At 57.9% G+C, this 23915-nt stretch overlaps 4 protein-coding genes across 13 annotated transcripts in view; 2 read left to right on the plus strand and 2 right to left on the minus strand.

Annotated features, from left to right (window-relative positions):
- CARMIL2 (capping protein regulator and myosin 1 linker 2) overlaps positions 1-3545 on the plus strand; it is a 22177-nt gene extending 18632 nt beyond the window's left edge. The window contains 9 exon segments of the mRNA XM_050311399.1: positions 119-521; positions 793-912; positions 1191-1227; positions 1396-1464; positions 1673-1915; positions 1918-2058; positions 2228-2335; positions 2591-2701; positions 2774-3545. Of these exon segments, the coding sequence (XP_050167356.1) occupies positions 119-521; positions 793-912; positions 1191-1227; positions 1396-1464; positions 1673-1915; positions 1918-2058; positions 2228-2335; positions 2591-2701; positions 2774-2949 (1408 nt within the window). The 3' untranslated portion in view covers positions 2950-3545.
- On the minus strand, positions 3545-11756 carry LOC126637878 (uncharacterized). Of its 10 annotated transcripts, none has more exons than XM_050311401.1 (14): positions 11655-11750; positions 11179-11308; positions 9569-9693; positions 8936-9026; positions 8332-8408; positions 8101-8145; positions 7562-7596; positions 7025-7188; positions 6732-6819; positions 6496-6576; positions 5828-5926; positions 4831-5537; positions 4260-4333; positions 3545-4104 (listed from the first exon to the last, which is right to left on the minus strand). In XM_050311401.1, the coding sequence occupies exons 1-14, from the start codon at positions 11735-11737 to the stop codon at positions 4035-4037; spliced, it is 1869 nt and encodes a 622-aa protein (XP_050167358.1). In that variant the 5' UTR covers positions 11738-11750; the 3' UTR covers positions 3545-4034. The 10 variants fall into 10 exon arrangements, with proteins under 10 accessions (XP_050167358.1, XP_050167357.1, XP_050167361.1 ...); XM_050311400.1 differs by having other exon boundaries at positions 8332-8411; XM_050311404.1 differs by having other exon boundaries at positions 8332-8411; positions 9486-9693; positions 10963-11308; positions 11655-11673.
- Positions 11757-15169: 3413 nt separating this feature from the next.
- On the plus strand, positions 15170-17383 carry LOC126637788 (C-factor-like). The gene is made up of 6 exons (XM_050311258.1): positions 15170-15361; positions 15729-15780; positions 16020-16207; positions 16484-16642; positions 16757-16876; positions 17178-17383. The coding sequence occupies exons 1-6, from the start codon at positions 15215-15217 to the stop codon at positions 17289-17291; spliced, it is 780 nt and encodes a 259-aa protein (XP_050167215.1). The 5' UTR covers positions 15170-15214; the 3' UTR covers positions 17292-17383.
- Positions 17384-17983: 600 nt separating this feature from the next.
- LOC126638038 (uncharacterized) lies at positions 17984-23587 on the minus strand. The gene is given in 8 exon segments (XM_050311649.1): positions 17984-18162; positions 18467-18577; positions 18876-19034; positions 19402-19589; positions 22354-22405; positions 22899-23110; positions 23113-23225; positions 23550-23587. Coding segments are annotated over 8 exon segments (987 nt in total). The 3' UTR covers positions 17984-18048.
- Positions 23588-23915: the final 328 nt, after the last annotated feature.

A 23915-nucleotide genomic window follows, 5' to 3' on the forward strand; every position in this document is an offset into this window, starting at 1 on the left:
CAGGTGGGGTGAGATGGTCTCTGGATCCATCCCTTTGAGGTGGGTGGGGGGAAAAAGCTGATCCCTTGTCCCTCAGCAGCCTGCAGCTCACCTTTCCCAATGCTTCCTCTCTCCCCAGCCCTGCGGCTCCGGAGACCTGCCCAGGATCAGCCCCTCTGGCTCCCTCCGGCTCCCGCACCCTCAAGAAGAAAATCGGGAATTTTTTTGCCTTCAAGAAACCCAAATCCAGCCGGGGCTCAAGGTGTGAGAAGGAGCCCGAGGGTGGCCCCGCTGCCCCCAGGAGCAGGCGCTCAATGCTCAGTGACATTTTACGAGCCCCCAGCAAGGCGGGCGAGGCGGGGAAGCCCCTGAGTAAATCAGAGGAGGGGGGACTCGCCGAGCCCCAGGGAGAGCCCGAGCACTGCCAGACCCCCGACTCCGCCCGAAGGATCCGGCCCAAGTACTCTCGGGAGGGCAAATCCCAGTCACTCATCTTGCTGTCGGGGGAGGACGAGGATGCGCTGGGGGTCAGGCATGACAAGGTGAGCACTGTCACGGTCACCGAGCCACCGCTGCTCTTGGGCTCTCCCAGTGCACGCTGCTCCCACCCATGGGTGCTGGTGGTGGGGTCACCAGGGAATGCCGGGACACCGGAGCAATGGCTGGGGATGTCCCCACTGGGTCATGTCCGTGTCACCATCTCCCGGTGGCACACTCGAGGTTGGGGACCTGGGTGCTCCCCAGGCGGGCAGGTGGGTGCTGTAGGTGCTGTGGCGGGTCCGTGTCCCTGGCAGGGCTGTGTCTCTCCTGCAGAAGAGGCACCTGGAGAAGAGCGAGGGGGAGCTGTCCAGCTCCTTCGAGCAGCGCGTGCAGGTCATGCTCCACCGCATCGGCGTCACCAAGGGCCCGGCTGCTGAGAGCAAGAAGCTGCAGGTGGGGAGTGGCTCCATTTTCAGGATGGATCCTGCACCCCTGGGGTGGGTGGAGATGGTGGTCCACGGGGTGGGGAGGGTGACAGCTCTGTGCTGCCACTGCCCATGGCCTCTGCCCTGTCACCTAGCCCTCTGCAAGGAGACTGGATATGGAGGTTCCTATGCGCTGCATGGTGTCTGTCTGTCTGTCCCTCCTCTGGCATGCACCCACCCCTTGCAACCACTCCATGGGTGCTGCCACCCTGACATCCCCCTTACAAGGTTTCTTTCCCCTTGCAGAACAAAGACAGCGAGATCAAGAAAGCCGGCTCAGACGGTGAGGGGCTGCACCCTCCCCACCCTGACCCCCACCCAGCTGGGCACCCATGGGTGGGCATGATGAGGCCCTCTTGGGCTCCCAGCTGTGGGTCCCACCACATCCTGCCTGTGCTGGGTGCTGGTGGCACAGGGCAGGCCCCAGCTCACCAGTGGCCTGTGCTTGCAGGGGACATCGTGGACAGCTCTGCGGACTCCCCCCCATCTCTGAAGGCCCGCACACACTCCGTGTCCACAGGTGGGTCACCAGTGGGTGCCAGGGGGGTCACACCAGCCCCCAGGGCAGAGGGCTTTGTTATCTCTCCTAGCACCAAGCATGGGGATTGGAGCCAAGAGAGACTGGTGGGCACAGGCACCTGGGCAGGGTCCCACCCTCCGGAGGGTGCCCTGCACCCACGGGCGCCCATCCCTGGTGAGGGTGGATGGACACCCAGCCCATTGCCCAGCCCCTGGGCTGGCTGCAGGCTGGTTCCCAGCACCAGCCTACACTTCTGGACACTCACAGCTCCCTCCTGCCTGCCCCACAGACGCACCCTTCCGCAGCCCGGCCGCTGCGATGGAGCCCAGCGCCGAGCCCCGGCCAGCCTGGAAAGCCCTGGGGAGGCAGCTGCCGGCTGAGCCGCTGGGCACCAGCTCCGACCAGCCCCGGCACTCCTTCATCCTGCCCGAGCCCAGCGGGCTGCTGGAGCCGGGGGCCGGGAGGGCTGGAGCAGCAGCCTGCCACGGCTGGGCAGGAGCGTGCCGGCGGCGCTGCCGCGGAGGGTCAGCCACGGTGGGGAGGTGGGTGCTGGCAGCCCCCTGCCCACCCTGCCTGCACCGCCCGACACTGAAGGTAGGGATGCATGAGCTGCCCCGTGAGGGTCCCTCATCCCACTGCTGGCCTGTTCTTGGGAAGTGAGGGCAGCAGGGAGCCAAGCCACCAGCGCTGGGGGCTGATGGGGGCTGCGAGGAAGCCGGGGGGCTGCAGGCTCCCCCACAACGGCACCTCCCCGCTTTCCCAGACAACCGGCTGATGGCACGGCTGGCAGCGCCACGGGGGACCGGCCGCCGAGCTCTGTCCGTCCACGAGGAGCAGCTCAGGGACCCCGAGTGCCCGGCAGAGCTGGGAAGTAAGTTGGGGTGGGAGTGGGACCCCCAAAACTCCCCTTGCATCCAACACAAGCAGAGGTGGGCGGTGGCATTCCATGTGGGTGGTGGTGCTGCCGGTCCCGGCTGGTGGGTGGCAGCCTGTGGTGCCAGGGTGAGAGACAATGGCACGGCCACACTGGGAAGTTCCCAAGGGGAACTTGGCAACGAGATCAGTTCTGGCAGGAGCCAGGCTGCTGCACCCCACCACAACATGGGGCTGGGTTGTGTTTCCCCAGTGGGCACCGTTCCCCTGCGCCTGCGGCGGTCGCCTGTGCTCAGGCACAGGGCCAAGCACGAGTCCCTCTCAGAGATGGAGGGGGAGCCCGGACCGTCCTCGGATGCTGAAGGTGAGACACGGTGCTAAAGCAGGCGTTGGGGTGCCGAGGGTCCCGCCACGCTCACAGCTGTGACCTCTCCAGGTGCCACGCCGCAGGACTGGCCCTGTGCCGGGCCGGAGGAGCCGCAGGCTGGCACAGGCACTGACGGTGAGCGGCCACAAGCCCTGGCACAAACTGTTGGGAATGCACAAGACTCAGCTGCCGTAGACCAAAGACGCCCGGTGCCGGGCCGGGAGGAGCCGGCCCTGGGACAGTGAAGCCCCTGCATGACACCACACTGTTCCCGATAAAACCCTGCAAGCAAGTGCACGGTGCCGGGGTGCTTGGCAGCTGGGGTGCGGAGAGACGGGGCACCGGGCTGGCGTGGATGTGCCAACGATGGCATCGCCCAACTTGTGCCACGGGGACGAGCCAGCCCAGCATCACCCAGGATGCCCAGGGACCGTGCCAGAGCCTGCAGGATGCACCGAGCAGTGTCGTGGGCTGCAGAGCGGGGGGAGAGCCGGTGATTTTCGGCAGCCAGCTATTTTTAGGAAGTGTTCCCAAGGCGCTTTCACCACTCCAGCTCCTCGCCCCATGGGGTACCGCTCTCTCCAGCCCCCGCAAGAGGCTTCCATCAGCGGGACCACGACCCCCAGCATTCCAGCACGCAGCTCCAGCCCTGCAGCTCCCCGACGGCACCAGCGCCATCCCGACACCCCAGTGGCTTTCTCCTGTGTCGCCCTTCGCTCCGGACCAAACGCGTTCCTTACACAGATGTTTACGACAAAGCAAGATGCTTGTTTTGGTTTTATTTCTTTTTTTTTTTCCTTTTTTTTTTTTTTTTTTTTTTTTTAATACAAGAGCCGTGTATTTAAAAAATATACAATTTTTATTTTTAATTTCTACAGCATAACCCTGCGGGATATTTTTTTGTAACAAACGGTGCAGGACCCTACCCAAACTAATCAATAAAACATCCAAAGTCCTGGGGCACCTTCAGAGAGGGGATCAGGTTGTCAGGCCTCTGCCATCGCTGCTACAGTGGCACTGGGTCACCTCTCATCCCTGCTCACTGGGCCAAGGCATTTGGAAAGGATGGCAAGGAGGGAGAGGGATACCAGCTCGCATGCAGGAAATTCCTGCATGGATTTTTTTCCCCTCTTGGTGCTGAGGGTGCTGGCTTTCAACAGGTCATGTCCCAGCATCCCTGGAGCCAGGGTCTTTGCAGCCAGGCCAACCCCCTCAGTGGTCCTCCTCCTGGGCACATGGGTCCTGGTGTCCCCACATCCCCCTCCAGCTGCTCTTCCCAGTGTTTTAGTGGATATGGCAAAAGAAGGACAGAATGAAGAAGGGGGTGGGCTCAGGAATCCTCCTCCTCCTCCTCCTCTGTCAGTACCCAGCACGCCCACTTCAGCATTGCCTTGGAGATCCTGTGAAACCAGACAGGAGGAGCCGGGGTGAGAGGGAACCTGGCTGATGAGGGGTAAGGCAGAGGTTGGGAACTCGCTGTAGGGATGCAAGCAGTGATGCTCACACCCCACAGCAGGGACAAGGGACACCCCCATGGGTCCATGGCTGCACTGACCTGATAGACTGTATCTGCTGGCAGAGCTCGGGGCTTGGAGCCTCGTATTGGTACTGGGCTGGTTTACTCACATACTGCAAAAGCAAAGGGGAGGGTGAGACAGGTCTGCCCCAGACACACAGCCCTGAGAGCCCAACAGCCCTAGGAAAACTCTGGAGTCTCTCCCTCAATTGTTTCCTGCTCTTCTGATCTTATTTTACCCAGGTATATTGGAAGATGCTCCAAAAATTGATAGTTCCCACACAGCTCGGGCTCAACCACATCTTCACCATCCCTGGAGGGATTTAAAGGCATGTGGATGTGGCACCTGAGGCAACGGTTCACTGGTGGGCGTGGCAGTGCTGAGAGAACAGTTAGACTCAATCTCACAAGGTTTTTTCCAGCCTAAATGATTACACTTCCCCCAGTGTTCCCAGATCTTCCACCATCTACATTGACACCTGCTTTAGACTTCCCATCCCCACAGGCTGGTGAGGAAAAATAGGGGACTAGACATGAGGGTTGTGGGCACAGAGAACTTCCCCAGGGACCCCCCAGGCCCCAAAAACCCCACCAGCTGCTTCATATCTACCGGCTCCAGAGTTCTTCTGCGCTGCTCCGGCCTGGAGCTGGGGCCGCTCGCAGAGGATGATGCTTGCTCTTCTTTCTCCTCCTCTTCCTCAAGCTCCTTTCCACGTTGCAGCCCTGTCTCCTTTCTGCTCTTCTTTGCCCCCTGTGGGCTCACAAGCTCTGATCTCCTGCCCCTGCCTGTCCCCCTGCCCTTTGGGGTGCTTTGGGGCTGCTGCTGCCCACGGGGGGTCAGCAGCTCCTGGTCATCTTCTACCATCAGCTTCCTCTTGCCCCCCCTAGCAGCTTGGTTCCGTGTCCTGGCATGAACTGGACAAGGCTTCAACGCATCTGCAGGGAGAGCTGTGCCACTGGGGCATGCCTGCTCCCCGTGAGGCATCCTGTCGGGCATGGATTGCAATCTGCTGCTGGGAGAGACAGGGAAATCTGGAGAGAGAGTCGGCAGGGGGGCCTGAGAGCCCCTGGATCCCTCAGGGTCTTCAGCACCACAGGCTGCCCCCAAAGCTGATGCTGCCTGGCTGGTGTTGGTCTTCACCAGACTGGGACTGCTGTAGGAGCAGAGCAGGGAGGGAGAGGAAATCTGTACTGGCTCTCCCTGTTGCAATCCCTTGGGAGAGTCCTGGTTACACAGTTCTAGCAGGTCAGGGGTGTTGCTGTCATCAGCCACATCTTTCTGGCTCTTCAGGGAAGCGTCAGGTGGAAAGTTCTTCTCTGGTAAAAGGAAACACGTCATCAGTTTGGGCAGGGGGTTGGTGGTGGGACCTGCCCCAGCGTGGCAGGGTGGGCTGGAGTGTCAGAGCTGGAATGATGCAGGCACAGGGCAACGGGAACAAAGCCAGGCTAGGGCTGGGGCACATGCAGCTCTTGGTTGCAGATCGAGCACTAAATTTTTGGCCAGGGCAAATCAAGCCAGCATCCAGGATGAGCTACACCCAATGAGAAGAGAGGAGTTGTCTCCTGCCAACAAGGCAGGCTGGATGCCCTGGGACATGGGGACTCACCATCTGAAGAGCTCGGGGTCAAAGACAATGGGGGGATCCTGTTCCAGGGGTTGTCCATGGATCCCTCCAGGCTATCTGACAAGGCTAGTGACTCAGCATCTGCAAGGAAGAGGCTGGAGGGTTGATTTTGGCAAAGAAAGCAGCTGCCCACTTCCAACCCTGTGCACAAGGTCTCAGACAGAGACAGCTCTCGAGAGGAGCTCTGAAACCCTTTCCAGCCCAAAATGGGGTGTATTCTAAGACCTCAGCCAGCAGGCAGTGGAGAGGCAGACACTGCCCAAAGAGCAGGCAGTGGGAGGAAGACCTTCTCCTACACCCTGCACTATCCAGGACAGCATCTCTGTTCACCTCCTCCTCTACATGGAGCTTCTGCAGGTACTTCTGCAGCAAAGCTTTCTGACACGAGGGAATGGCTTCAAACTGACAGAGGCAGGGTTAGATTAGATATTAGAAAGAAATTCTTCCCTGTGAGGGTGGGGAGGCCCTGGCACAGGCTGCCCAGAGCAGCTGTGGCTGCCCCATCCCTGGAAGTGTTCCAGATCAGGTTGCACAGGGTTTGGAGCAACCTGGTCTAGTGTCCCTGCCCATGGCAGGGGATTGCAACTAGACAGGCTTTAACTTCCCTTCCAACACAAACCATTCTAGGATCTACAGGACCCACTACTCACAGCTGGCTTGGGATACGACACTTGGGTCCCCTGGCACTGTCCTGTCATCACTACTCTTCCCAGGAGCTGTTTTGTTTGTATCTGCAATGAAAAGGGCACTGTTGGTCGCATCCCAGCACGTGGCACAGCCAGAGCAAAGGACCTGTTCTCCCCCACTCCAGGGAGCCCCTCGTTTCGTGTGGCTGGGAGCTGCACTGCCCACCTGGGTACCCTGCAGATGCAGACACTGCACTGACCTGCCTTGGAAGAATCACAAGCAACTTCCTCCTCCTCAGGAGGGATCAGCAGGTTGTTGACTGGGACCATGAAAACATCCTCACCTTGCTGAAATGAGACACGTTATGTGGTTTTTCCTGGGCAGTCCCTCTCCTGGTGCAGGAGCCCACCTGTACCTGCCAGCTGAACACCATCTCCCTCCCCAGCAAACCTCCAGCTCTGCCCACCACCCTTCCCCTTCCTTCTCCCACCCCACCAGAGCACCAGGAGCCATCACAGCCCCATCTCAGCTGCTCCCAGCAGCCAGACTGACCTCTTTCTTGCGCTCTGCCTCCCACTTGGTGACAGGAACCTCGTCCGTCGCCGCCTCTGGCTTCTCCGGGGGCAACCGTAAATCCAAGCATTCCTCAGCGTTTTCCTTCAAAGTCTCCATCTGGTTGTGTCCTATGGCATCTATCAGCTGAGAGATGGAGGGGTCTGAAACAAGAACACACAGACAGCAGTGGAGACGACAGCTGAACTCTGGCAAGCCTCACTTGAAAATGCTTTTGCTGCATGACTGTCATGTGCACTGAAATCTGTGGAAACACCCAAAATTCTGCATTTCCTTTGCTTCTAGAAACTCTCTTTCCTTTCTCCACACTTCCTGGGCCAGCAGCATGAGCACAGCATGCCATGTCCCATGCTGCTTCAGCTATCAGCACTATCCCATCCTGCTTTGGGCTTAGCAACATACCCTAGTGAGGTCTGGCCATATTTGTGCTACCTCTGCCTAACACACACCGAGCTGAGGAAACCCAGGGACTCTACCAGGCAGCCAGAGCATCGTGTGTCCCCCACAACTCTTTACCTGAGCTGGGAGTGTTCCTCACAGCAGGATTCTTCCTGTAGTGACCAAGGAGAAGACAAAGCCAGGTTAGGGATGAGTCACATGCAGCTCTCAGTCACAGATCAGCACCCTGGCTTGGTAGAAGAGGCTTGTGGAAGTTGTGGATTCCCCACTGGGTGCCGGATCTGGCCACTGGCTCCTGTTCAGTATCCCAGGGATAGACATCAGGGAGCCTCACTCCTGGAGATGGACTGATGGAGAGTTGGGTCTCCAAGGGTGGAGGGAGGAATGAGCTGTGCAGGGCTCACCCACCCAGCTGTGCTGCCCACCACTGGCAGGAACAAGCTCCCCATGGGTGTTTCCTCTCAGCTCAGAGGAAGGGGTTGGGGAGTAAGAGCCCTCTGTGTCACCAGGATCTCATTTTTACTCAGCTCTGTCACAATCTGGGGCAGGGAGTCACAGGAGCTGCCACAACCCTTGCCAGACTGCCTTAACCCCAAGGCCCAAGCCTGTGTGCTCTCATCAGGGTGTCTGGATACATCTCTCAGCCCCACACTTACAGCCACAGCTCCTTCATCTTCTTCACCACAGAAGGCTCCTGGTTCCTGCAGCAAGAGAGGAGCCAGTTACTGATCCTCTCCAAATCCCCATCTTCCTTCTCCCTCACTGTGGAGACAATCCCTCTTTCAAAAGGTCCCCACCACAACCAGGTCACACCAGGACTCCTGGGGTCAGTGCTGCTCTGGGAAAACGAGGCAGCCCCCCTGAGGAGACCCCCCCACAGGCCTTACCCGTCGGCTGATTCTATCTTCTGCCTCTGGATGGGCAGCATGATGAAATCCTGGGCCTTGAGGTAAAACTCACAGTCCTCCTGTGGGGGAAGAGACCCTGCAAGGCACCTCTGCAGTCCCACCTCTGCCCCAGGGCCAGCCAGCACCCACACACCCACCCCAGCTCTGCCACCAACCCCCCAGCCTCAGTGAGGGTCCCCTCACAAAGGACAACCCCCTTAAACGGGGGGTTTGTACCCTCCTGTGTCAGCTCCTCAAGAGCCAGGATGGGCCAGCCCAGGGGAGGCTGTGGGGACACCTCTGAACCCCTGAGGGGACAGCAGGCAGCTCTGCCACCAGCCCTCACAGGTCTTCTGCCGCTGCCCAGCAGTGACAGCAAGGTGGCCCCAGGGGAGATGACACACCCCATCCCCAGGCAGGGCTCACCCCAGTGCCCCAGAGCCCAGGCCAGCTGCCACAGACCTCCCAGGAGCTGCAGGTGAAGATGAAAGGCCACCCACCCATCATCTGCCTTCAGCTCCTGGGAGCAGCTGGAAGCAGGCAAGAGCACAGGCAGCACAGCAAGGTGAAGGAACAGGCCTCTTCCACTCCTCAGAGCACTTACCAGCCTGGCCTCCTCCTGAAAACACACTCTGTACTTCTGCAGGACGATAATTCTGCAGGTGAGGCCGCCAGCACTGTCACACACGTGGGAACTGGAAAAGGAGCAGAGCAGAAACACCTTGGAGAGATGAAGAATGGAGCTGGACCTCCCCAGACACACAGTGGGGCTTCCCCCACATCTCTGCCAACCACACTGGGGCACGCTGGAACACGTCTAGGCATGAGCAGCAGGGACCAAGGGCTTCTTATTCCTTAATAATTCCTGCCTAGGAGCAGCTCCTTCCTGCTGCTTATCCTTGGCTCTGCTACCTGCACCCTACCAGTTTAAGGCTGTCCAAATGGGGAAATGGAGGAAAGCGCTGAAGGAGCAGCCCAGGGTTAATGCTCTGGCTCCTTTCACAAACCCCACGGGCTCTTCAGTCCTTTCTAATGGTATCACAGCTTCTGCCACGGCCCCCTGCCCATCCCAGCAAGCCGAGATGGAGCTTTCTTCTCCTAGCAGCTCTTTCACACCGACTTCCCACCCTGAGATTGCTTTAGCTTAACACAACCTGAAACAAGACCAGGCAGGAGCCCCACTAGCAGCTGTGGAGAACCGCCGTCCCAGCCACAGGTGAGTCATGGTGGAACCCACTTGTCCTTTATCTGCAGAGCGTTGGGGGAAACGACCACGCGGACGTAGTGGGATCCATCGGTGACCTGCAGGGAAACACCCCCGAAGACCCCAGGCTGGCCAGGAGCAGCCGAGTCACTCAGGACCTGCCAACACATTGGGGAGGAGGAGAAAAGAAATCTCAGCCGGGAAAGCTGTCACGGCACCAAGCCTGGCAGAGTTCAGGAAGCGCCTGGTCGGTGATCTCAGACACACAGTGTGGTTGTCACTATGGGTAAATCCTGGCGGGCAGCAGAGGTGGAGTGGGCTCAGCCCACGCTTCAGGACAGCACCAGTGGCAGCAGCGGGCAGGGCTGCTCTCAGGAATGGGTAAAAAAACCTGAAGAAGAGGGTAGGTTTGGGAGTTATAGTTTGGAAACAGATGGTGGAAGGCACGGCCGGAGCCCAGGGTCCAACTGTTCTCCAGGGTGTGGGGACAGGCTGAAGAGTGGTCACACTGGGAGAACTCTCCCCATCAACCCCTGAGACCTTGGGTGAGAGGGGATTCCCTCATTCACTGGTGACTTCATCAGCCCAGGCACAAGAGATCTCCAGCTTGGGAGAGAGAACTTAGGAGAGGGAAACAGTGATTCCACCACCTCCATGTCTTCAGATGGAATGAGGAACAGGACCACAGAGTTGGCTCTCACTCAGTGTTGCTTATTTCTCCCCACCTCATCTCTCCTCCTATTTAAATCACAATGCCCATCCTCTTCCTTCCTAACTTCCCCTGTTAGTGAGGAGACGTGAGCTCCCTCAAACATCTCCTTCCCCAAAAGATGTCAGGAGGTGGCCATAAACGATAATGTCCATGGTGGGATGCTGCTATAGCACCCAAAGGCTGTGGGGGAACCACAAACCAGAACACTGTAGCTGGGTTTCTCCAGCACTCATCAGTAACCCATCACAAGGCCCATTCAACACCTGCTTGTGCATCCAGTTGTCTCACAGCATCTTCATTCAAACCTTCCAAGCCCACACCAGCACTGACACCACTCAGCTGTGTTCCTCCTGCTTCCTTCCTCCTTCTGATCAAGCCTCAGACATCCCAGAGTCCCCTGACTAAAGCTTTCAGGAGCAGGTTTTGTGCCTTAGATCTCCATGTCCTGAACCGCTAAGGAAGAAGCTCTCCCAGAAGAGGAGAACAAGTCCCACCAAGGGTCACTGTCAGACAAGATGAGACTCCAGACACCTCAGCAGGTCCCGCTTCTGCCTTGTGCTACTGTCAGGACCCTCCATCATCAACTGGCACGTTACAAGCAAGGGTGGGATGCAAAGTGGACAAGGAGGAAGACAAGGCAGCCTGCAAGTGTAAGCCTAGGAGAGATGGCCTCTGAGACCCACAAACATCTTGGACAAGAGCAGGGCACGCCTACCTGGTGAAAAATCAGTCAAAGCTGCCAGAAATGGGCAAAGCAAAGCTCCTCCTCAAAAACAAACAAACAAACAAACAAACAAAATTAAAATCGGGGACCTTGAGGAGGAAGGGTCGCATATCCACAGCCACTAAGCTGGGAACCCCCGAGCACTTGCGTGAATTCAGATTTCAGGGGCTGTTGGAGCACTTTGGGACAGTCCCTCTCGGTACCCACCTGCACCACCTGCCCAGCCAGGAAATTCTCATGGTCACCCAGCCGGTCATCCTTCAACAAGAGGCTGACAATCCACGGCTGCAGGACGTAGATTGTGGCTGAAGACCCATCCTTGTGCACAAACACAGACCTACGGGAGAAGAGACGCCAAGCCATAAGCGACGCACCAATATCCCGGGGACGGGGGGGTTTTTGCATCCCAAACACAGCCACACACCCAGGAGACTGCTGGAATCCGGCCCGAATCCGACCCCTTCTCCGCAAGGGCCCATCCCGAGGGCGCTGTGCTGAGGGCACGCAGGTTGTGCTGGATCCCTCCTGGGCAGCGCAGGGAGGACACAGCGGCGCTGGAGCGTGCCTGGCCTCCTGGGAGCCTCCCACGTGCTTCAGGACCTTTATTTCTCGCTGGTCCTCCAGGCGAGACCCCGCAGAGCCCCCGCGGGTAGGGCTGTCCCCCTCCCCGGTGCCCCGCTCACCGCTCGGCCGCCTCCAGGCCCGGCTGGATCCGCCGCTCCCGCTCGGCCTTCCCGCCCGGAGCCGCGGCCGCCGCCGCAGCCATGGCCGCGACCCGGGAACGGGAAACGCGCCCGGCGGCGCCGGATCCGGGGCGGGGCGGCCGCGGGAGCCATCCCAAACCTTCCCCGGCCACACCTACCCGCTGGTGCTCAGGTGCTGGTCTCTCCCGTGCCTTATCTCGTTAACCTTTGTTATATATTTTTTTTCCTCTCCCCCTGTCCAGTTGCGGAGGGGAGTGATGGAGAGGCTTTGGTGGATGCCTGGCGTCCAGCCAGGGTCAACCCACCACGCTCACAGAAGAGCAGGGAGCAGGGTTTGCGCTGGCAGACAAAAGTCTGTCTGGCTGTGGAGGTGGGAAATGGGACTTGGCCCCTGGGCAAAGCATCAGCACAACCTGCCTGAAAGGCTCAGTCCCGGCTGCTGCTGTGCCGGTCTCTGCGCTGCTGCCTGGGAGAACCAGGCAGGGGCTGGGTGAGCGGGGCAGGGGGTGCCCCCATGGGCTTCCCCCCTCCTCGGGCACCGTGCACGGCAGAGTATCCCCAGCACCTCCCCTGGCACCTCACCTTGCTGGCACGGTACGGGTACATGGGGGCCTCTGGCACCCCGAGGCACAGCCCGATGGATGCCAGTTTGGTGGAGATGTTGATGACGGCGGCCCTGCTGCAGCTCAGCCCCTCCTTCCCTGCGCCCTTCGCCGCCCGCTCCAGGAGAGGCAGAAATTCCTGAGGCAAACACACCTGCAAAGCACTTCCTGATGCAAAGAGCTGGGAGAGGGTCTTTGGACAAGGGCATGGAGTGACGGGACGAGGGGGAATGTCGTGAAACTGCCAGAGGGCAGGGTTAGATGGGATGTTTGGAGGAAATCCTTCCCTGTGAGGGTGGAGAGGCCCTGTCACAGGTTGTGGTTGCCCCATCCCTGGAAGTGTCCAAGGCCAGGTTGGACGGGGCTTGGAGCAACCTGGGATAGTGGAAAGTGTCCATGCCCATGGCAGGGGGTGGAACAAGGTAAGCTTTAAGATCTCTTCCAACGCAAACCATTCCAGGATTACCCACTTTCTTGCCAGCTTTCTGGTACCATTTCCCATTCAGTGGCTCACGTGTGATGCCAAACCATCCCTGAAACCCTGCCTGGTTTTCACACCGTTTCTTTAATTTTGGCTCCAGTAGCTCCAAGCAGTCACAGAGTCTCCCCAGGTGGTTGCCCATGGGAAGAAGCATCCTTCCACAACAGGTTCGCACATCCTTTGCCTCCTCTTAAGGCATTAAAGCCCCTTACCTGATAAAATCTGCCAAGAAAACTGGGAAATGTTCGGGCTGAAGGAGTGGCAGATTCTTCCTCTAGCCTGGTTCAGCTGTGGCTCGATGTGGTTGGTGCCTTTTCATCCCCTTGCCAGAGGCTGTGCCTGCATCAGTGGGTTGGTGTGAGTGCGGTGAAATGGCACAATAGGATGGATTAGTGCCACACTGTGTCAGCTTTGCATGGACAGGTTCTGGCAGTGGGGGGGAGAGTGGGGGGGCTACAGGGGTGGCTTCTGTGAGAAGGTGCTGGCTGGGCCAATCAGGAATGACAGCAACGCCTCTGGGACAACATATTTAGGAAGAAAAAGCACAATGTTACTGCAGAGGTGTAATTGCAGCCAGAGAAGAGCAGAGTGAGAATATTCAAGAGGAACAACAGTGCAGACACCAAGGTCAGTGCAGAAGGAGGGGAGGAGGTGCTCCAGGCGCTGCAGCCAGGATTCCTCTGCAGCCCCTGGTGCAGCCCATGGAGGGGCAGCTGTGTCCCTGCAGCCCATGGGGGTCAGTGGGGGTGCAGAGACCCTCCCGCAGCCCGTGGAGGAGCCCACACCTGAGCAGGTGGATGCTCAGAAGGGGTTTGTGAACCTGTGGGAAACCCTTGCTGGAGCAGGATCCTGGCAGGGACCTGCAGAGCCGTGGAGAGAGGAGCCCACGCTGGAGCAGGTTTCCTGGACTTGTGAGCCACGTTGGAGCAGCCTGTGCCTGAAGGGCTGCACCCTGGGGAAGAGTGACCCACATCACAGCAGTTCGTGGAGAACTGTCACCTGTGGGATGGACTCATGCTGGGGTAGTTCATGGAGGACTGTCTCCCATGGCAGGGACCCCATGCTGGAGCAAGGGGAGGACTCTTCTCCCCGTGCAGCATCAGGAACATGTGATGACCAGACTGTAACCCCCATTCCCCATCTCCCTGCACTGCTGGAGAGGAGGAGGTAGAGCTGGGAAGGAGGGAGGGGTGGGGGGAAGGTGTTTTTAAGATTTATTTTACTTCTCATTATCCTGCTCTGATTTTGTTAGTAATAAATCCAGTTAATATCCCCAGCTGAGTCTGTTTTGCCCGTGGTGGTGCTCAGTGAGTGATCTCTCCCGCACCTTATCTCATTAACCTTTGTTATATTTTTCCTCTCCCCCTGTCCAGTTGCGGAGGGCAGTGATAGCGTGGCTTTGGTGGATGCCTGGCATCCAGCCAGGGTCAACCCACCACGCTCACAGAAGAGTAGAGAGCAGGGTTTGCTCTGGCAGGCAAAAGCCGGTTTATTGGGATGGTTGCGTGAGGCAGCACGCGGGTGGAGGATCAGATCTTCTGAACGCGACGGCTGGTCCTTGTGCAGTTGTAAAGGTCCTCGTAGCAGCATCTTCAGCTGGAGCAGGAAAGACTCCCCAGACTTACAGCCCCCAGTCTTGCCCAACCAGCTCCTGGACCTGTGGTTATTGATAATCTTAAACTACCAACACAACATCTCTGAACTCTCTTAAATATATCCATTCCTCTGTTGCAAACTGTCTGTGCAGTTTGGGTGATGCTGCAGCAGGAACCGACTGGGGAGGCCATGGGAACGTAGAGAATCATTTAGGTTGGAAAAGACCCCTGAGTCCAACCCAACCATCATCCATCAGATGCTCTGTCCCTCCCCACAGGGGAGCTATGGGGAACCTGGAGGGTTTCCCAGTGATCCCAGAGGGTTTCTAGGTTTCTCAGCCTGTTGTTATGGTGAAGGGACACTTGCCTGTCCTGACTGGCAAGTCAGCGCTGGCTTTGGCATTGAACAAATTAAGGCCAACAAATTGCGCTGTGCAGGGTCAGGAAATCCAGCCTAGCCTGCCTGACCTTGGGCGAGGGGAGGGACAGAGCCTGGGGATCCCAAGACAGAGTGGTGGTGGGAGAGGGCATCTGAGTGCAGGGACAGGAGGAGTGCTGGCCCTGAAAACTGAGCAGCTCAGGTTTGGAGGAGCAGGGAAGGTACACAAAGCAAAACTCTAGATATCTAGCCCAGGGCATTCCTTGCCTGGGCAGGACACTTGGCTCCCTTTGCGTCAATCCTCAGCCACCGGCAAAAGTGGATCATGGGTATGGACCACAGCCAAGAGATTGAGGTTCAGGCAGAGAATTTCCGAGAGCCACGGGCTGGTGCAAGTCCTCATGGGAACATGTGAGATAATCAAGGAGCAAAAGGCACCCGCAGAGTCCGGGTGAGAGCAGTGCAGCCAAGGACAGAGCAGCATGGCAGGGCTCCGTGTCCGCTCCCTTCTGGTGACTGGGGCCAACCGGGGCATTGGCCTGGGGCTCGTCCAGCACTTCCTGAAGATGCCAAGCCCACCCCAGTGGGTCTTTGCAGGCTGTCGGGACCCCAAGGGACAGCGAGCACAGGTGAGGCTGAGCTGGGAGGCAGTGGCTGTGCTGGGGGATGGGAGCACTCGGTGCCGTGGTGGAGATTGGAGCGGGGACAGGGTTTGGAAGGGGCTGAAGCTAAAGCTTGGCAGCCACAGCACAGGGCAGCTGGGCTGGAACACCGTGGGAGCAGCTGTGCATGGGATGTTTGAAGGGAACAGTGACACATGGCACGTGCAGGAGGCACAGAGCCCCATGTGATGGGAGCAGGGCAGCTGGAGCAGGGTGCTGGGCACAAAGCAGTGCAGGGATGGAGCCAGAATGACACGGGCTTTGCCTGAGAAAAGCTGAGCCTCTGCACAGCCCCTCCTGCCTCTCGGTGCCCACACAGTGCCCTCTCTTGCAGGAGTTACAGAATTTGGCCTCCAAGCACTCCAACCTGGTCATCATTCCACTCGGTAGGTGCCCCGAGGTGGGAACCTTTGCCCCAGTTCCTCTGGCGAGTGCCCAAGCACTGGGCACACCCTGGCATCCCCTGTGCTGGGAGGGAGCCGTGCCAGTGGGCTGCTGCTTGTGGGGCCATCGGGCACTGCCAACGCTCCTGCCCACGAGCAGCCCTGAAGGCACATCCCTGGGGGAACACAGGACACCCCAAACTACCACAGGGGCACTGAGCTCCCCTATGTCGGCTCTGCAGAAGTTGCCAACCCCGCCAGCATCAAGGAGGCCGCAGCCAGAGTTGGGGAGCACCTGGGGGGCTCTGGGCTGAACCTTCTCATCAACAATGCTGGAATCGCCAAGATCACCATGCTTGAAAATGAGACACTGGAGGACATGACCGAGACTTACACCACCAACACGGTTGGGCCTCTGCTGATGGGCCAGGTGAGACCCTCACCCAAGCTGGGCTGTCCTGGGGGAGCGGGAAGGGCTGGTGGAAGAGGGTCCTGCTTCCAATCTGGAGCCTCATGGGCTCTCAGTTGATAAGAAGCTCGTGGAGCCATGGGCTGGAGCTCAGGAGCTGGAGCCTGGCGGGCTGGGGCAGTGGGGAGAGGAGGGACAATGTTCTGCTGCTGGTGCCAAAGCTGCCCACTGTGGAAGGAGCTGGTCCTCTCCCCTGTGCCACATCCATGTCTCCCCACCTCCTCTTCCTCCTCACAGGCATTCCTGCCCTTGCTGAAGAAGGCTGCCCAGGGGAGCCCGGGCTCAGGGCTGAGCTGCAGCAAGGCAGCCATCATCAACATGTCCAGCATTGGCGGCTCCATCACTTATCCCTTTGGTTGGGAACTGATGCAAGTTACCTCGTACCGCTGCAGCAAGGTACTGTCACACCGTGCTGGGGACAGATTTGCTTCCCCTGCCCTGCCACAGCTGCAGGTCCCCTTGCACCCCCCCTTCTCCTCCCACCACCATCCCTGCCCTGTCTCCCCACAGGCTGCTCTGAACATGCTGAGCAAGTGCCAGTCCCTGGCATACCGGGAGCACGGCATCTTCTGCGTCGCTCTCCACCCTGGCTGGGTGCAAACTGACATGGGCAGCTCTGCTGGACACACGGTAGGAATTCCACCAAGGCGGGTCCATCAGAGCCCCTGTGCTGATTTTCCAGGGGCAGAAGTTGCTGTCGTGATTCCCTGTGCACAACTTCCCATCCTGCCTGATCCCTGCCAGGGCAGCTCTCCCTGTCCTGGTCCCGGGTGCTGGGTACCCCCATCCCCTCGGTTCCCTGCTCAGCCCCTCTGCCTGGGGTTGTCAGCTTTCCCCTCGCCCTGGAGTGGCTCCTTGCCCTGGCTCCAGCTGCTCCAGGGCCCTCAGCCTGGCCTGGGGCATGGGCTGCCTCTCCCCCTTTGCCCCACAGCCCCCCGTGACAGTGGATGACAGCGTGAAAGGGATGCTGAAGGTGCTCTCCTCCCTCTCCGAGAAGGACACCGGCACCTTCGTGGACTGGGAAGGGAAGGTCGTGCCCTGGTGAAATGCCAGTTCAGGATCCTGGCAGCTGTGGCAACCTTTGCTGCTGCTCCCACCTGCCCCACATCCTCAATAAACCCCTGTCAAGAGCTCCCAGCTCTGCTGTGCGTTGCCAGCTCATGGGGTGGCCCCTTCCCAGATGTCCCACTCCTCATCCCACAGCTGCCACCAGACCCATGGCTGTCGTTGCGCCCCCATATGTGACAACATGCAGGTCCCATAGCACTGTAACCACCCTGTGAAGACCTCTCCTGCAGGAGGCACTGGAGGAGCCAGGACAGAGGCCCTCTCATGGAGTAGAAAGGTCTTCCGAACACCTGCAGGGCTGGCTTTCCCCCTCTCCAGCTGCAGGGCACCCCAGGGCTGTGCTCAGTGTGGGCTGCCCAAGGGGCTGGGGGTCACAGGACCAGCTGTCCTCTCCCCTCAGCTGGGGGTTGCCTGGTCACAGGTGGGACAGACGGACACACAGCACTTGGGAAGTGCAAAGGCAGCATGTGCTGGGCTCAGGGGGAGAGTTTGAGGCTGAGTGTGTGAAGACAGAGCAGAGAGACATCAGCTCCCAGAGTTTACAGAGGTTGGGGGTACAGAGAGACTGCAGGGTCATACAGGGGGTGGGGAAGGGGAGAGAAGCTGCTTCCCAATCCCTTCCCCTCTCCCTCACAGCCCAGGGTGGGCTGACGACAAGCAGGGTGACCACTCAGAGGGGTGAGCTGGCAAGCGGGAGGCTGTGGCATGGGCAAGAGGCACCATCCATCTGTCCATCACCAGGGCAGGCAGTTTCCTTCCCAGTCGAGGAAGGCTCCGGAGGCGTCCTGCGAGAGGCTGCCCAGCACGGTCAGGATGCCCCGCACGCTCTGCTCCACCCTCAGCGGTGCCTGCAGAAGGGGACAAGGCACAGCGCCACTGCCACGGGCTGTGATCAGCACAGAGAACAGCTCTTGGGCAGAGCAGAGGGTGTGCAGCCTGGGAGCAGCACCCACGGTGCTCATGGGCATGTTTTTCTTTACTGCCACCTCTCTGTTCTCCAGGCTGGGGGGGACACAGGGCTGGATGTGCTGCTTGCTCTGACCCAGGAGATGGTCCTGGCAGCCCACACAACATCCCCCAAGCGCCCCTGCCCTTCCCAAGATATGGGGATACAGTGGGTGTTCTGCTGTCCCTTCCCTGCACAGCCCATACCTTCTCGGTCCCCATGTCAGTCTTCACCCAGCCAGGATGGATGGCCACACACAAGATCCCCTTGTCCTGGAGCTCCGCAGCCAAGCACCTTGTCACCATGTTCTGGGCAGCCTGGAAGAGGCACAGCCCTGCCAGCACCACCTGGGGCATGGGTGGGCAGGAGGGCGCACATTTGCCAGCCAGAATTGGCTGTGGAGGTGGGAAATGGGACTTGGCCCCTGGGCAAAGCATCAGCACAACCTGCCTGAAAGGCTCAGTCCCGGCTGCTGCTGTGCCGGTGTCTGTGCTGCTGCCTGGGAGAACCAGGCAGGGGCTGGGTGAGCGGGGCAGGGGGTGCCCCCATGGGCTTCCCCCCTCCTCGGGCACCGTGCACGGCAGAGCATCCCCAGCACCTCCCCTGGCACCTCACCTTGCTGGCACGGTACGGGTACATGGGGGCCTCTGGCACCCCGAGGCACAGCCCGATGGATGCCAGTTTGGTGGAGATGTTGATGACGGCGACCCTGCTGCAGCTCAGCCCCTCCTTCCCTGCGCCCTTCGCCGCCCGCTCCAGGAGAGGCAGAAATTCCTGAGGCAAACACACTGTTAAGGCCTGACAAGCCCCCAGCTTGAGGACCGCCCTGGAGGGCTCTGTCACACACCACGGATGAGCAGCTGGACAGACACCCCCAGCAGAAGGGCAGGGGATGGGGAGGATGCCCCAAGGAGTGGCCCAGCTCCAGCCTTTCCTCTCCCCAGGGAAGGAGTGAGGTGGCACAGCCAGCCTGGGGCGGGCAGGAGCTCCAGCTGGGGAGGAACAAAGCAAGGCAGATGTTGGGGCTGGGCTGCTCTGCTGAGCTCCTCTGGGTGGGCAGGGGAGACCCATGGAGGTGGCCTTATTCCCATCAGGGAGCCATCCCCCCCAAGCAGGAGAAACCCAAAAGGTCCACGTGTACCTTGGTAACCTGCAGTGGCCCAACCACGTTGGTGGCAAACACGGCGAGCATCTCCTGGGAGTCCAGGGAGCGCAGCGTGGCGTGTGAGGCGACCCCTGCGTTGTTGATGAGCAGGTTCAAGCCCTGGTCCTTCAGGTGAGACCCCACAGCCCCCACGGCCCCTCGGATGCTGGGCAGGTTCACTGTGTCTGCCAGGGCAAAAAGCAAAGCGGAGGAGAGCTCCTGCAGGTCACACAGCACCCACTGGAGACTGTGCTGTGGCTGGAATGGCTCTCCCTACACCAGCATTACCCAGAAAGGACACAGCAGGTTTAGCAGGTCAGGTTATCAAGCACATTGAAACGATTAGCAGCTTGTCCTCGCCTCTTGGTTTTGCAACCTCAGACAAATTAAACCTCAGTGCAACCCATTTTGGCTGTATGGGGGCTACTGGTAGGAAAAACTTGCTGTATTTGCTTTCTATATTCGCTTTCTGTACCCAAGGAATTTATGATTGCAGAAGAGGTGCTTGGTCTTTGCACACCGAGACTCCCAAATTTATTTCCACTGGAAGCCAACACAGATGGGCACATCTTAAGGACAGACACCATCTTTGGGGAAACAACCAAACCATGCCCTTCAAGCCCTTCTGCACTTCACAGCACCTATAGGGCCTGTTAACATAGAGGGGATTATTGGATTAGATGAAAATCCTTTCTGGTTTATACCACTCTGACCAATCATTTTGAGTTGCCTTTGCCTTTTTAAACAATTTGTGCTTAAATTGATCTTCCACAGAACAACTTCCCATAGTTTTGCAGCCCTTTGTATGCAAAAATCCATCCTTTTTCCTATCCTTTGCCTTCTGTTTAGATTTTTATTTGCTTCCTGTTGTTACTCACAAGGATTTGGAGCTCATGGATGAGCTAAGGTGAGTACAAGTAATAAAGGATTTGGGATGTAACCTGCAGTGTCTGGTTGCAGGCCCTGAGTCTGAACTTCCCCATCCCTGCTGGCCAAATTGTGGGGACAATCCCTCTTAAGCAACCAGAAACAACTGAAATTGGGCTAACAGGGATAAGCATCCCCAGTGCCTTCCTCTTTGCTCAAATATTGGGATGGTTTTGAGATTCTGCCATGCTTTTATTGCAGGATTTTTTGGCTGTGGCAATAAAAATGGTATTTTTTTTAACTTTTTGTTCAGCTTTCGAGGTTGCTTGTTGGGATTTGTGTCCCCCCAGGTGCTCACCCACTGAAGTGGCCGTTGTTTGTTTAAAAGGGTCATCTGAACACCTTCAGGATCTGAAATGGGAGGGTCAAGCCAACATTAAACTTTATATATTGCCTTTTAATGCCTCAACTGAGCCCTTAAGAACCATGAATATTCAAGCATATGGGCATGTTGGAGTGTGCCCTTGCTCCCCTTGCACATTTCTGTGCCCATTTTTTTTGCAGATGCCAATCTGATGAGCCTGCTGGGAGGGGGTGACCGCAGGGCTGGATTCCTCTTTTTTTGCAACATTTTGGCCCCTGAGCTGTGTTCCTGCTCTCATGCTTAGGCAAGAGTGACTTAGCAGAGGTTTCCAAGGCTGAAGACTCCCTTCTTGGAGTATTTCATGCACTGACAAGCAGCAGAACCCTCCTTTTTCCTGGCATTTTTAACCAGCCTGGTGTCTTTATGGTGGTAAGCAAGTGTGTGAGTGGCATGGGACTAGTGCCCACCTTGCCTTGTGCAGCACAGACCTTTGTAGAGGTGCCCTGAAAACATCTGAGGGGAATGTGAGGGGATGGAGCCTTGGGACTTGAGAGGGCATGGCCAGCTGCAGGGCACATCACAGAGAGCTTTGGAGTGACTTCCCCTAAAATGATCGGATGAAGTTCAAGGCTCTCCACCACGTGTGAGGGATCTTTTGGTCACTCGGTGAATGATTAACTGCTCTGTTTGGATTAGCTGAGTCATTGCTCAGAGGGGACAAGCATGTTTCTAGTTCTAAGACACCAAATTTGTTTAAGGAACAAACTTTTGTCTCAGAAGAAATGAGAGAAGGATGAGAAAGAAAGAGAACAAAAGGAAGTGACAGATCTTCCACGCTTTGGAGTTACTTTTTAACTCCTTTCTGAAAAACCCATTCCTGTTACTGGTTTGGAGACAACCTTTCCTTAAGATGGAGCAAGACAGACTGAAGCACTTGATTCTTCAGTTTTTTTAGCTTATTTTGGGACTTCATTGATAATCTGGGGTTTGGGTGTATGTCTTTTAGTAAAGGTTGTTTATGTAGTGGTCAGTCCTCTGAGATGTCCATTTTATGTTGGCCATGCTTTGGTGAGTTAATAAGCATGTTCTTCCCATCAGGTACTGCCAGTTGGGGCTCACAGATCATTTACTTTTTTATTGCAGAGAAGGTATTTAATAATCTACTTAATAGCAAGAGAGAGACTTGCTGCCTCTTTGTAATAAAGCCTGACTTCAGGAATGTCTCATTTGCTAAGAAATGCTAAAAAACCTGCACTTTGAAAACTCGAACTTTTCAGGTGTTTTCAAACAAATAAATAGGTAGATAGGTAGGTAGAGACTGATATAGTATGTGCATGGCCTTTATTTGGTTTTCTTATTACTGGCTACTTAGGAACCATCCAGTAGATTTGCTTGCTGTGCCCTGCCTTCCTCTGCTTTGTGACCCATGTGTCCCAGCCCAAAACTTGGCCACTGTATTTAGCATCTTTGGGAAGAGATGCCTTTCCCATGAAACTTGCTCAGCTGAGGTGTCCAGACCCACCTGTGCCTCCTCCAAAGCCAGTTCGACTGCCCCAACCAGAGGACAGCTTCGCTTGGAGTGAATGGATCCCTCCCCACGGATCCCTCCCCGCCTGGCAGGGCTAGAGCTTCCTGGCCAAGCTGCCCCTGGTCCCATCCCCGAAGCCAGCAGAGGACTGGAAGCAATGCTGGATGAAAGGAGAAAGATTGCTCCATACCTAGCTGGACCAGTTTGATGCTGGGGTGCTGGGCAGCTAACTCTTTCAGGGCCTGGAAAAGTGATGGAGCAGGCAGGAGGTTAGAAGTCACTGGCAGCACGGCCAGGTGTCCCAGCCCTGCTCCCAGGTCACCAAGCCAGGTGGCTTTGTGTTTTTTGGGGGAAGTGTGTGGGGCCATTCCCAGTGGATGGGGTAGGGCAGCATCCCCACAGCCAGCAGGAGAACGGTGCTGCTGGGCTTAGGCACTGCCCCCTACCCTGAGTGATCCCAGCATGGAGAAGGGATTGGCTGGCCATTGTCACAGCCAGGAGTGAGTGTTGAAGACATGTCTGCCTCTCCAGCCTCATCCCACCCAGCTACATCATGCACTGCCTTATCCAGGGGACTTGGGGAGGTTATGAGACCCCCCAGAGCACTCCTGCCCCCACTGCTGGGCGACCCAGCCAAGTCCAGAGCCAGCGGGGACCTCTCAGGGCTGTGGGGACCGTGGATTCCCTCTGCCCACCTGGCTCAGGACCATCCCCGTGCCCTGTGCCCACACTGACCTTCGCTCTCGGGCCCTCGGGGTCGCGGCAGGTGGCAAAGATGTGCTGGGGGGGCCGGGGGCTGGCGGCGAGCTGCCGCACGAGCTCCAGCCCGATGCCCCGGTTGGAGCCCGTCACCAGGACGCTCCGAGCCAGCGCAGCCATCCCCGCAGCCTCCGCGCCGGGCGGTGACACATGGCAGGATTGCCGCCTGCTCCGCGTGAAGAGGAGCCAGGCACAGCCCAGGGTGTGGCTCTGGGCGCCCACGGGGACGGGGACAGTGCCAGCACCAGCCCTGGCCCCTCGCCTGCCCCAAACAGCGCCAGGGTCCCCGGAGGATCAAGAGGTCTCAGGCGTTTTGGCACGTGGGGCTGCGTGTCTCCTGCATTACCCAGATTCCCACCACTTCACTCCTCTAAAGCCCCAGATCCCAGAGTCTCTGTAACAGCAGAAGGGTCCACCTCTTCCACAGGTTTTGAAGAGCACCACCAGGAAGAGGAAAACAGGTTCAAATCTGACTGTGGCCAGCAATCTCCCAGTTTGGAGAGTGAATTTGGGTTGGTTGAACCCTGGTGTGCTAATCCAAAGCCCAGCCTAGGAAGCACAGAACACTTTCCCCCTGAGCACCCAACCCAGGAGCCAGCAGGGAAGGACCCTCAGCTTCCTGCTGACCCAAGCACCGGCTGCTGGGACTCCAACCTCCTGGCCATCACCTTCCTCCTTGCTGGAGGAGAATGCTGGATGCCTATCAGCCCAAGAGGTGCCTATAAAGTAAAGGCTCCTGCAGCCCAAACCAGCCTAGGAGCATAGATTTCTAGGATGTGGAAGTGCTAAAAGAAGCAAAGAACTGCCATGTAAAGAGCCTCAGTGGAAAAAGAAGAACTGGGGCAACCTGAATGTGAGGAGGGAGAGGGAACAAGAAGACGAAAGTCGTGGGGATGGGTCCATCCCATCTGGATGTGCCCAGTGGGACACACCTGTTGCTCAGCCTGGCAGAGGAGACAGAAGTGTCTATTCCCTGGGTGTTGAGGGGTTCCA

Source organism: Myiozetetes cayanensis, unplaced genomic scaffold (assembly GCF_022539395.1).
Source record: "Myiozetetes cayanensis isolate MyiCay16 unplaced genomic scaffold, myiCay2020 scf16, whole genome shotgun sequence".
Classification (NCBI taxonomy): Eukaryota; Metazoa; Chordata; class Aves; order Passeriformes; family Tyrannidae; genus Myiozetetes; species Myiozetetes cayanensis.

What these genes read in the sequence shown, in the direction of transcription:
- LOC126637788 (XM_050311258.1), top strand. Translation starts at nt 15,215, where the DNA reads ATGGCAGGGCTCCGTGTCCGCTCCCTTCTGGTGACTGGGGCCAACCGG. An exon ending in CCAAGGGACAGCGAGCACAG is followed by an intron (nt 15,362 to 15,728) that starts GTGAGGCTGAGC and finishes CCTCTCTTGCAG; the next exon opens with GAGTTACAGAATTTGGCCTC. An exon ending in CCTGGTCATCATTCCACTCG is followed by an intron (nt 15,781 to 16,019) that starts GTAGGTGCCCCG and finishes TCGGCTCTGCAG; the next exon opens with AAGTTGCCAACCCCGCCAGC.
- LOC126637878 (XM_050311400.1), bottom strand. Translation starts at nt 11,737, where the DNA reads ATGGCTGCGGCGGCGGCCGCGGCTCCGGGCGGGAAGGCCGAGCGGGAG. An exon ending in GGCCTGGAGGCGGCCGAGCG is followed by an intron (nt 11,309 to 11,654) that starts GTGAGCGGGGCA and finishes CTTCTCCCGTAG; the next exon opens with GTCTGTGTTTGTGCACAAGG. An exon ending in AAGATAGAATCAGCCGACGG is followed by an intron (nt 8,146 to 8,331) that starts GTAAGGCCTGTG and finishes CTCTTGCTGCAG; the next exon opens with GAACCAGGAGCCTTCTGTGG.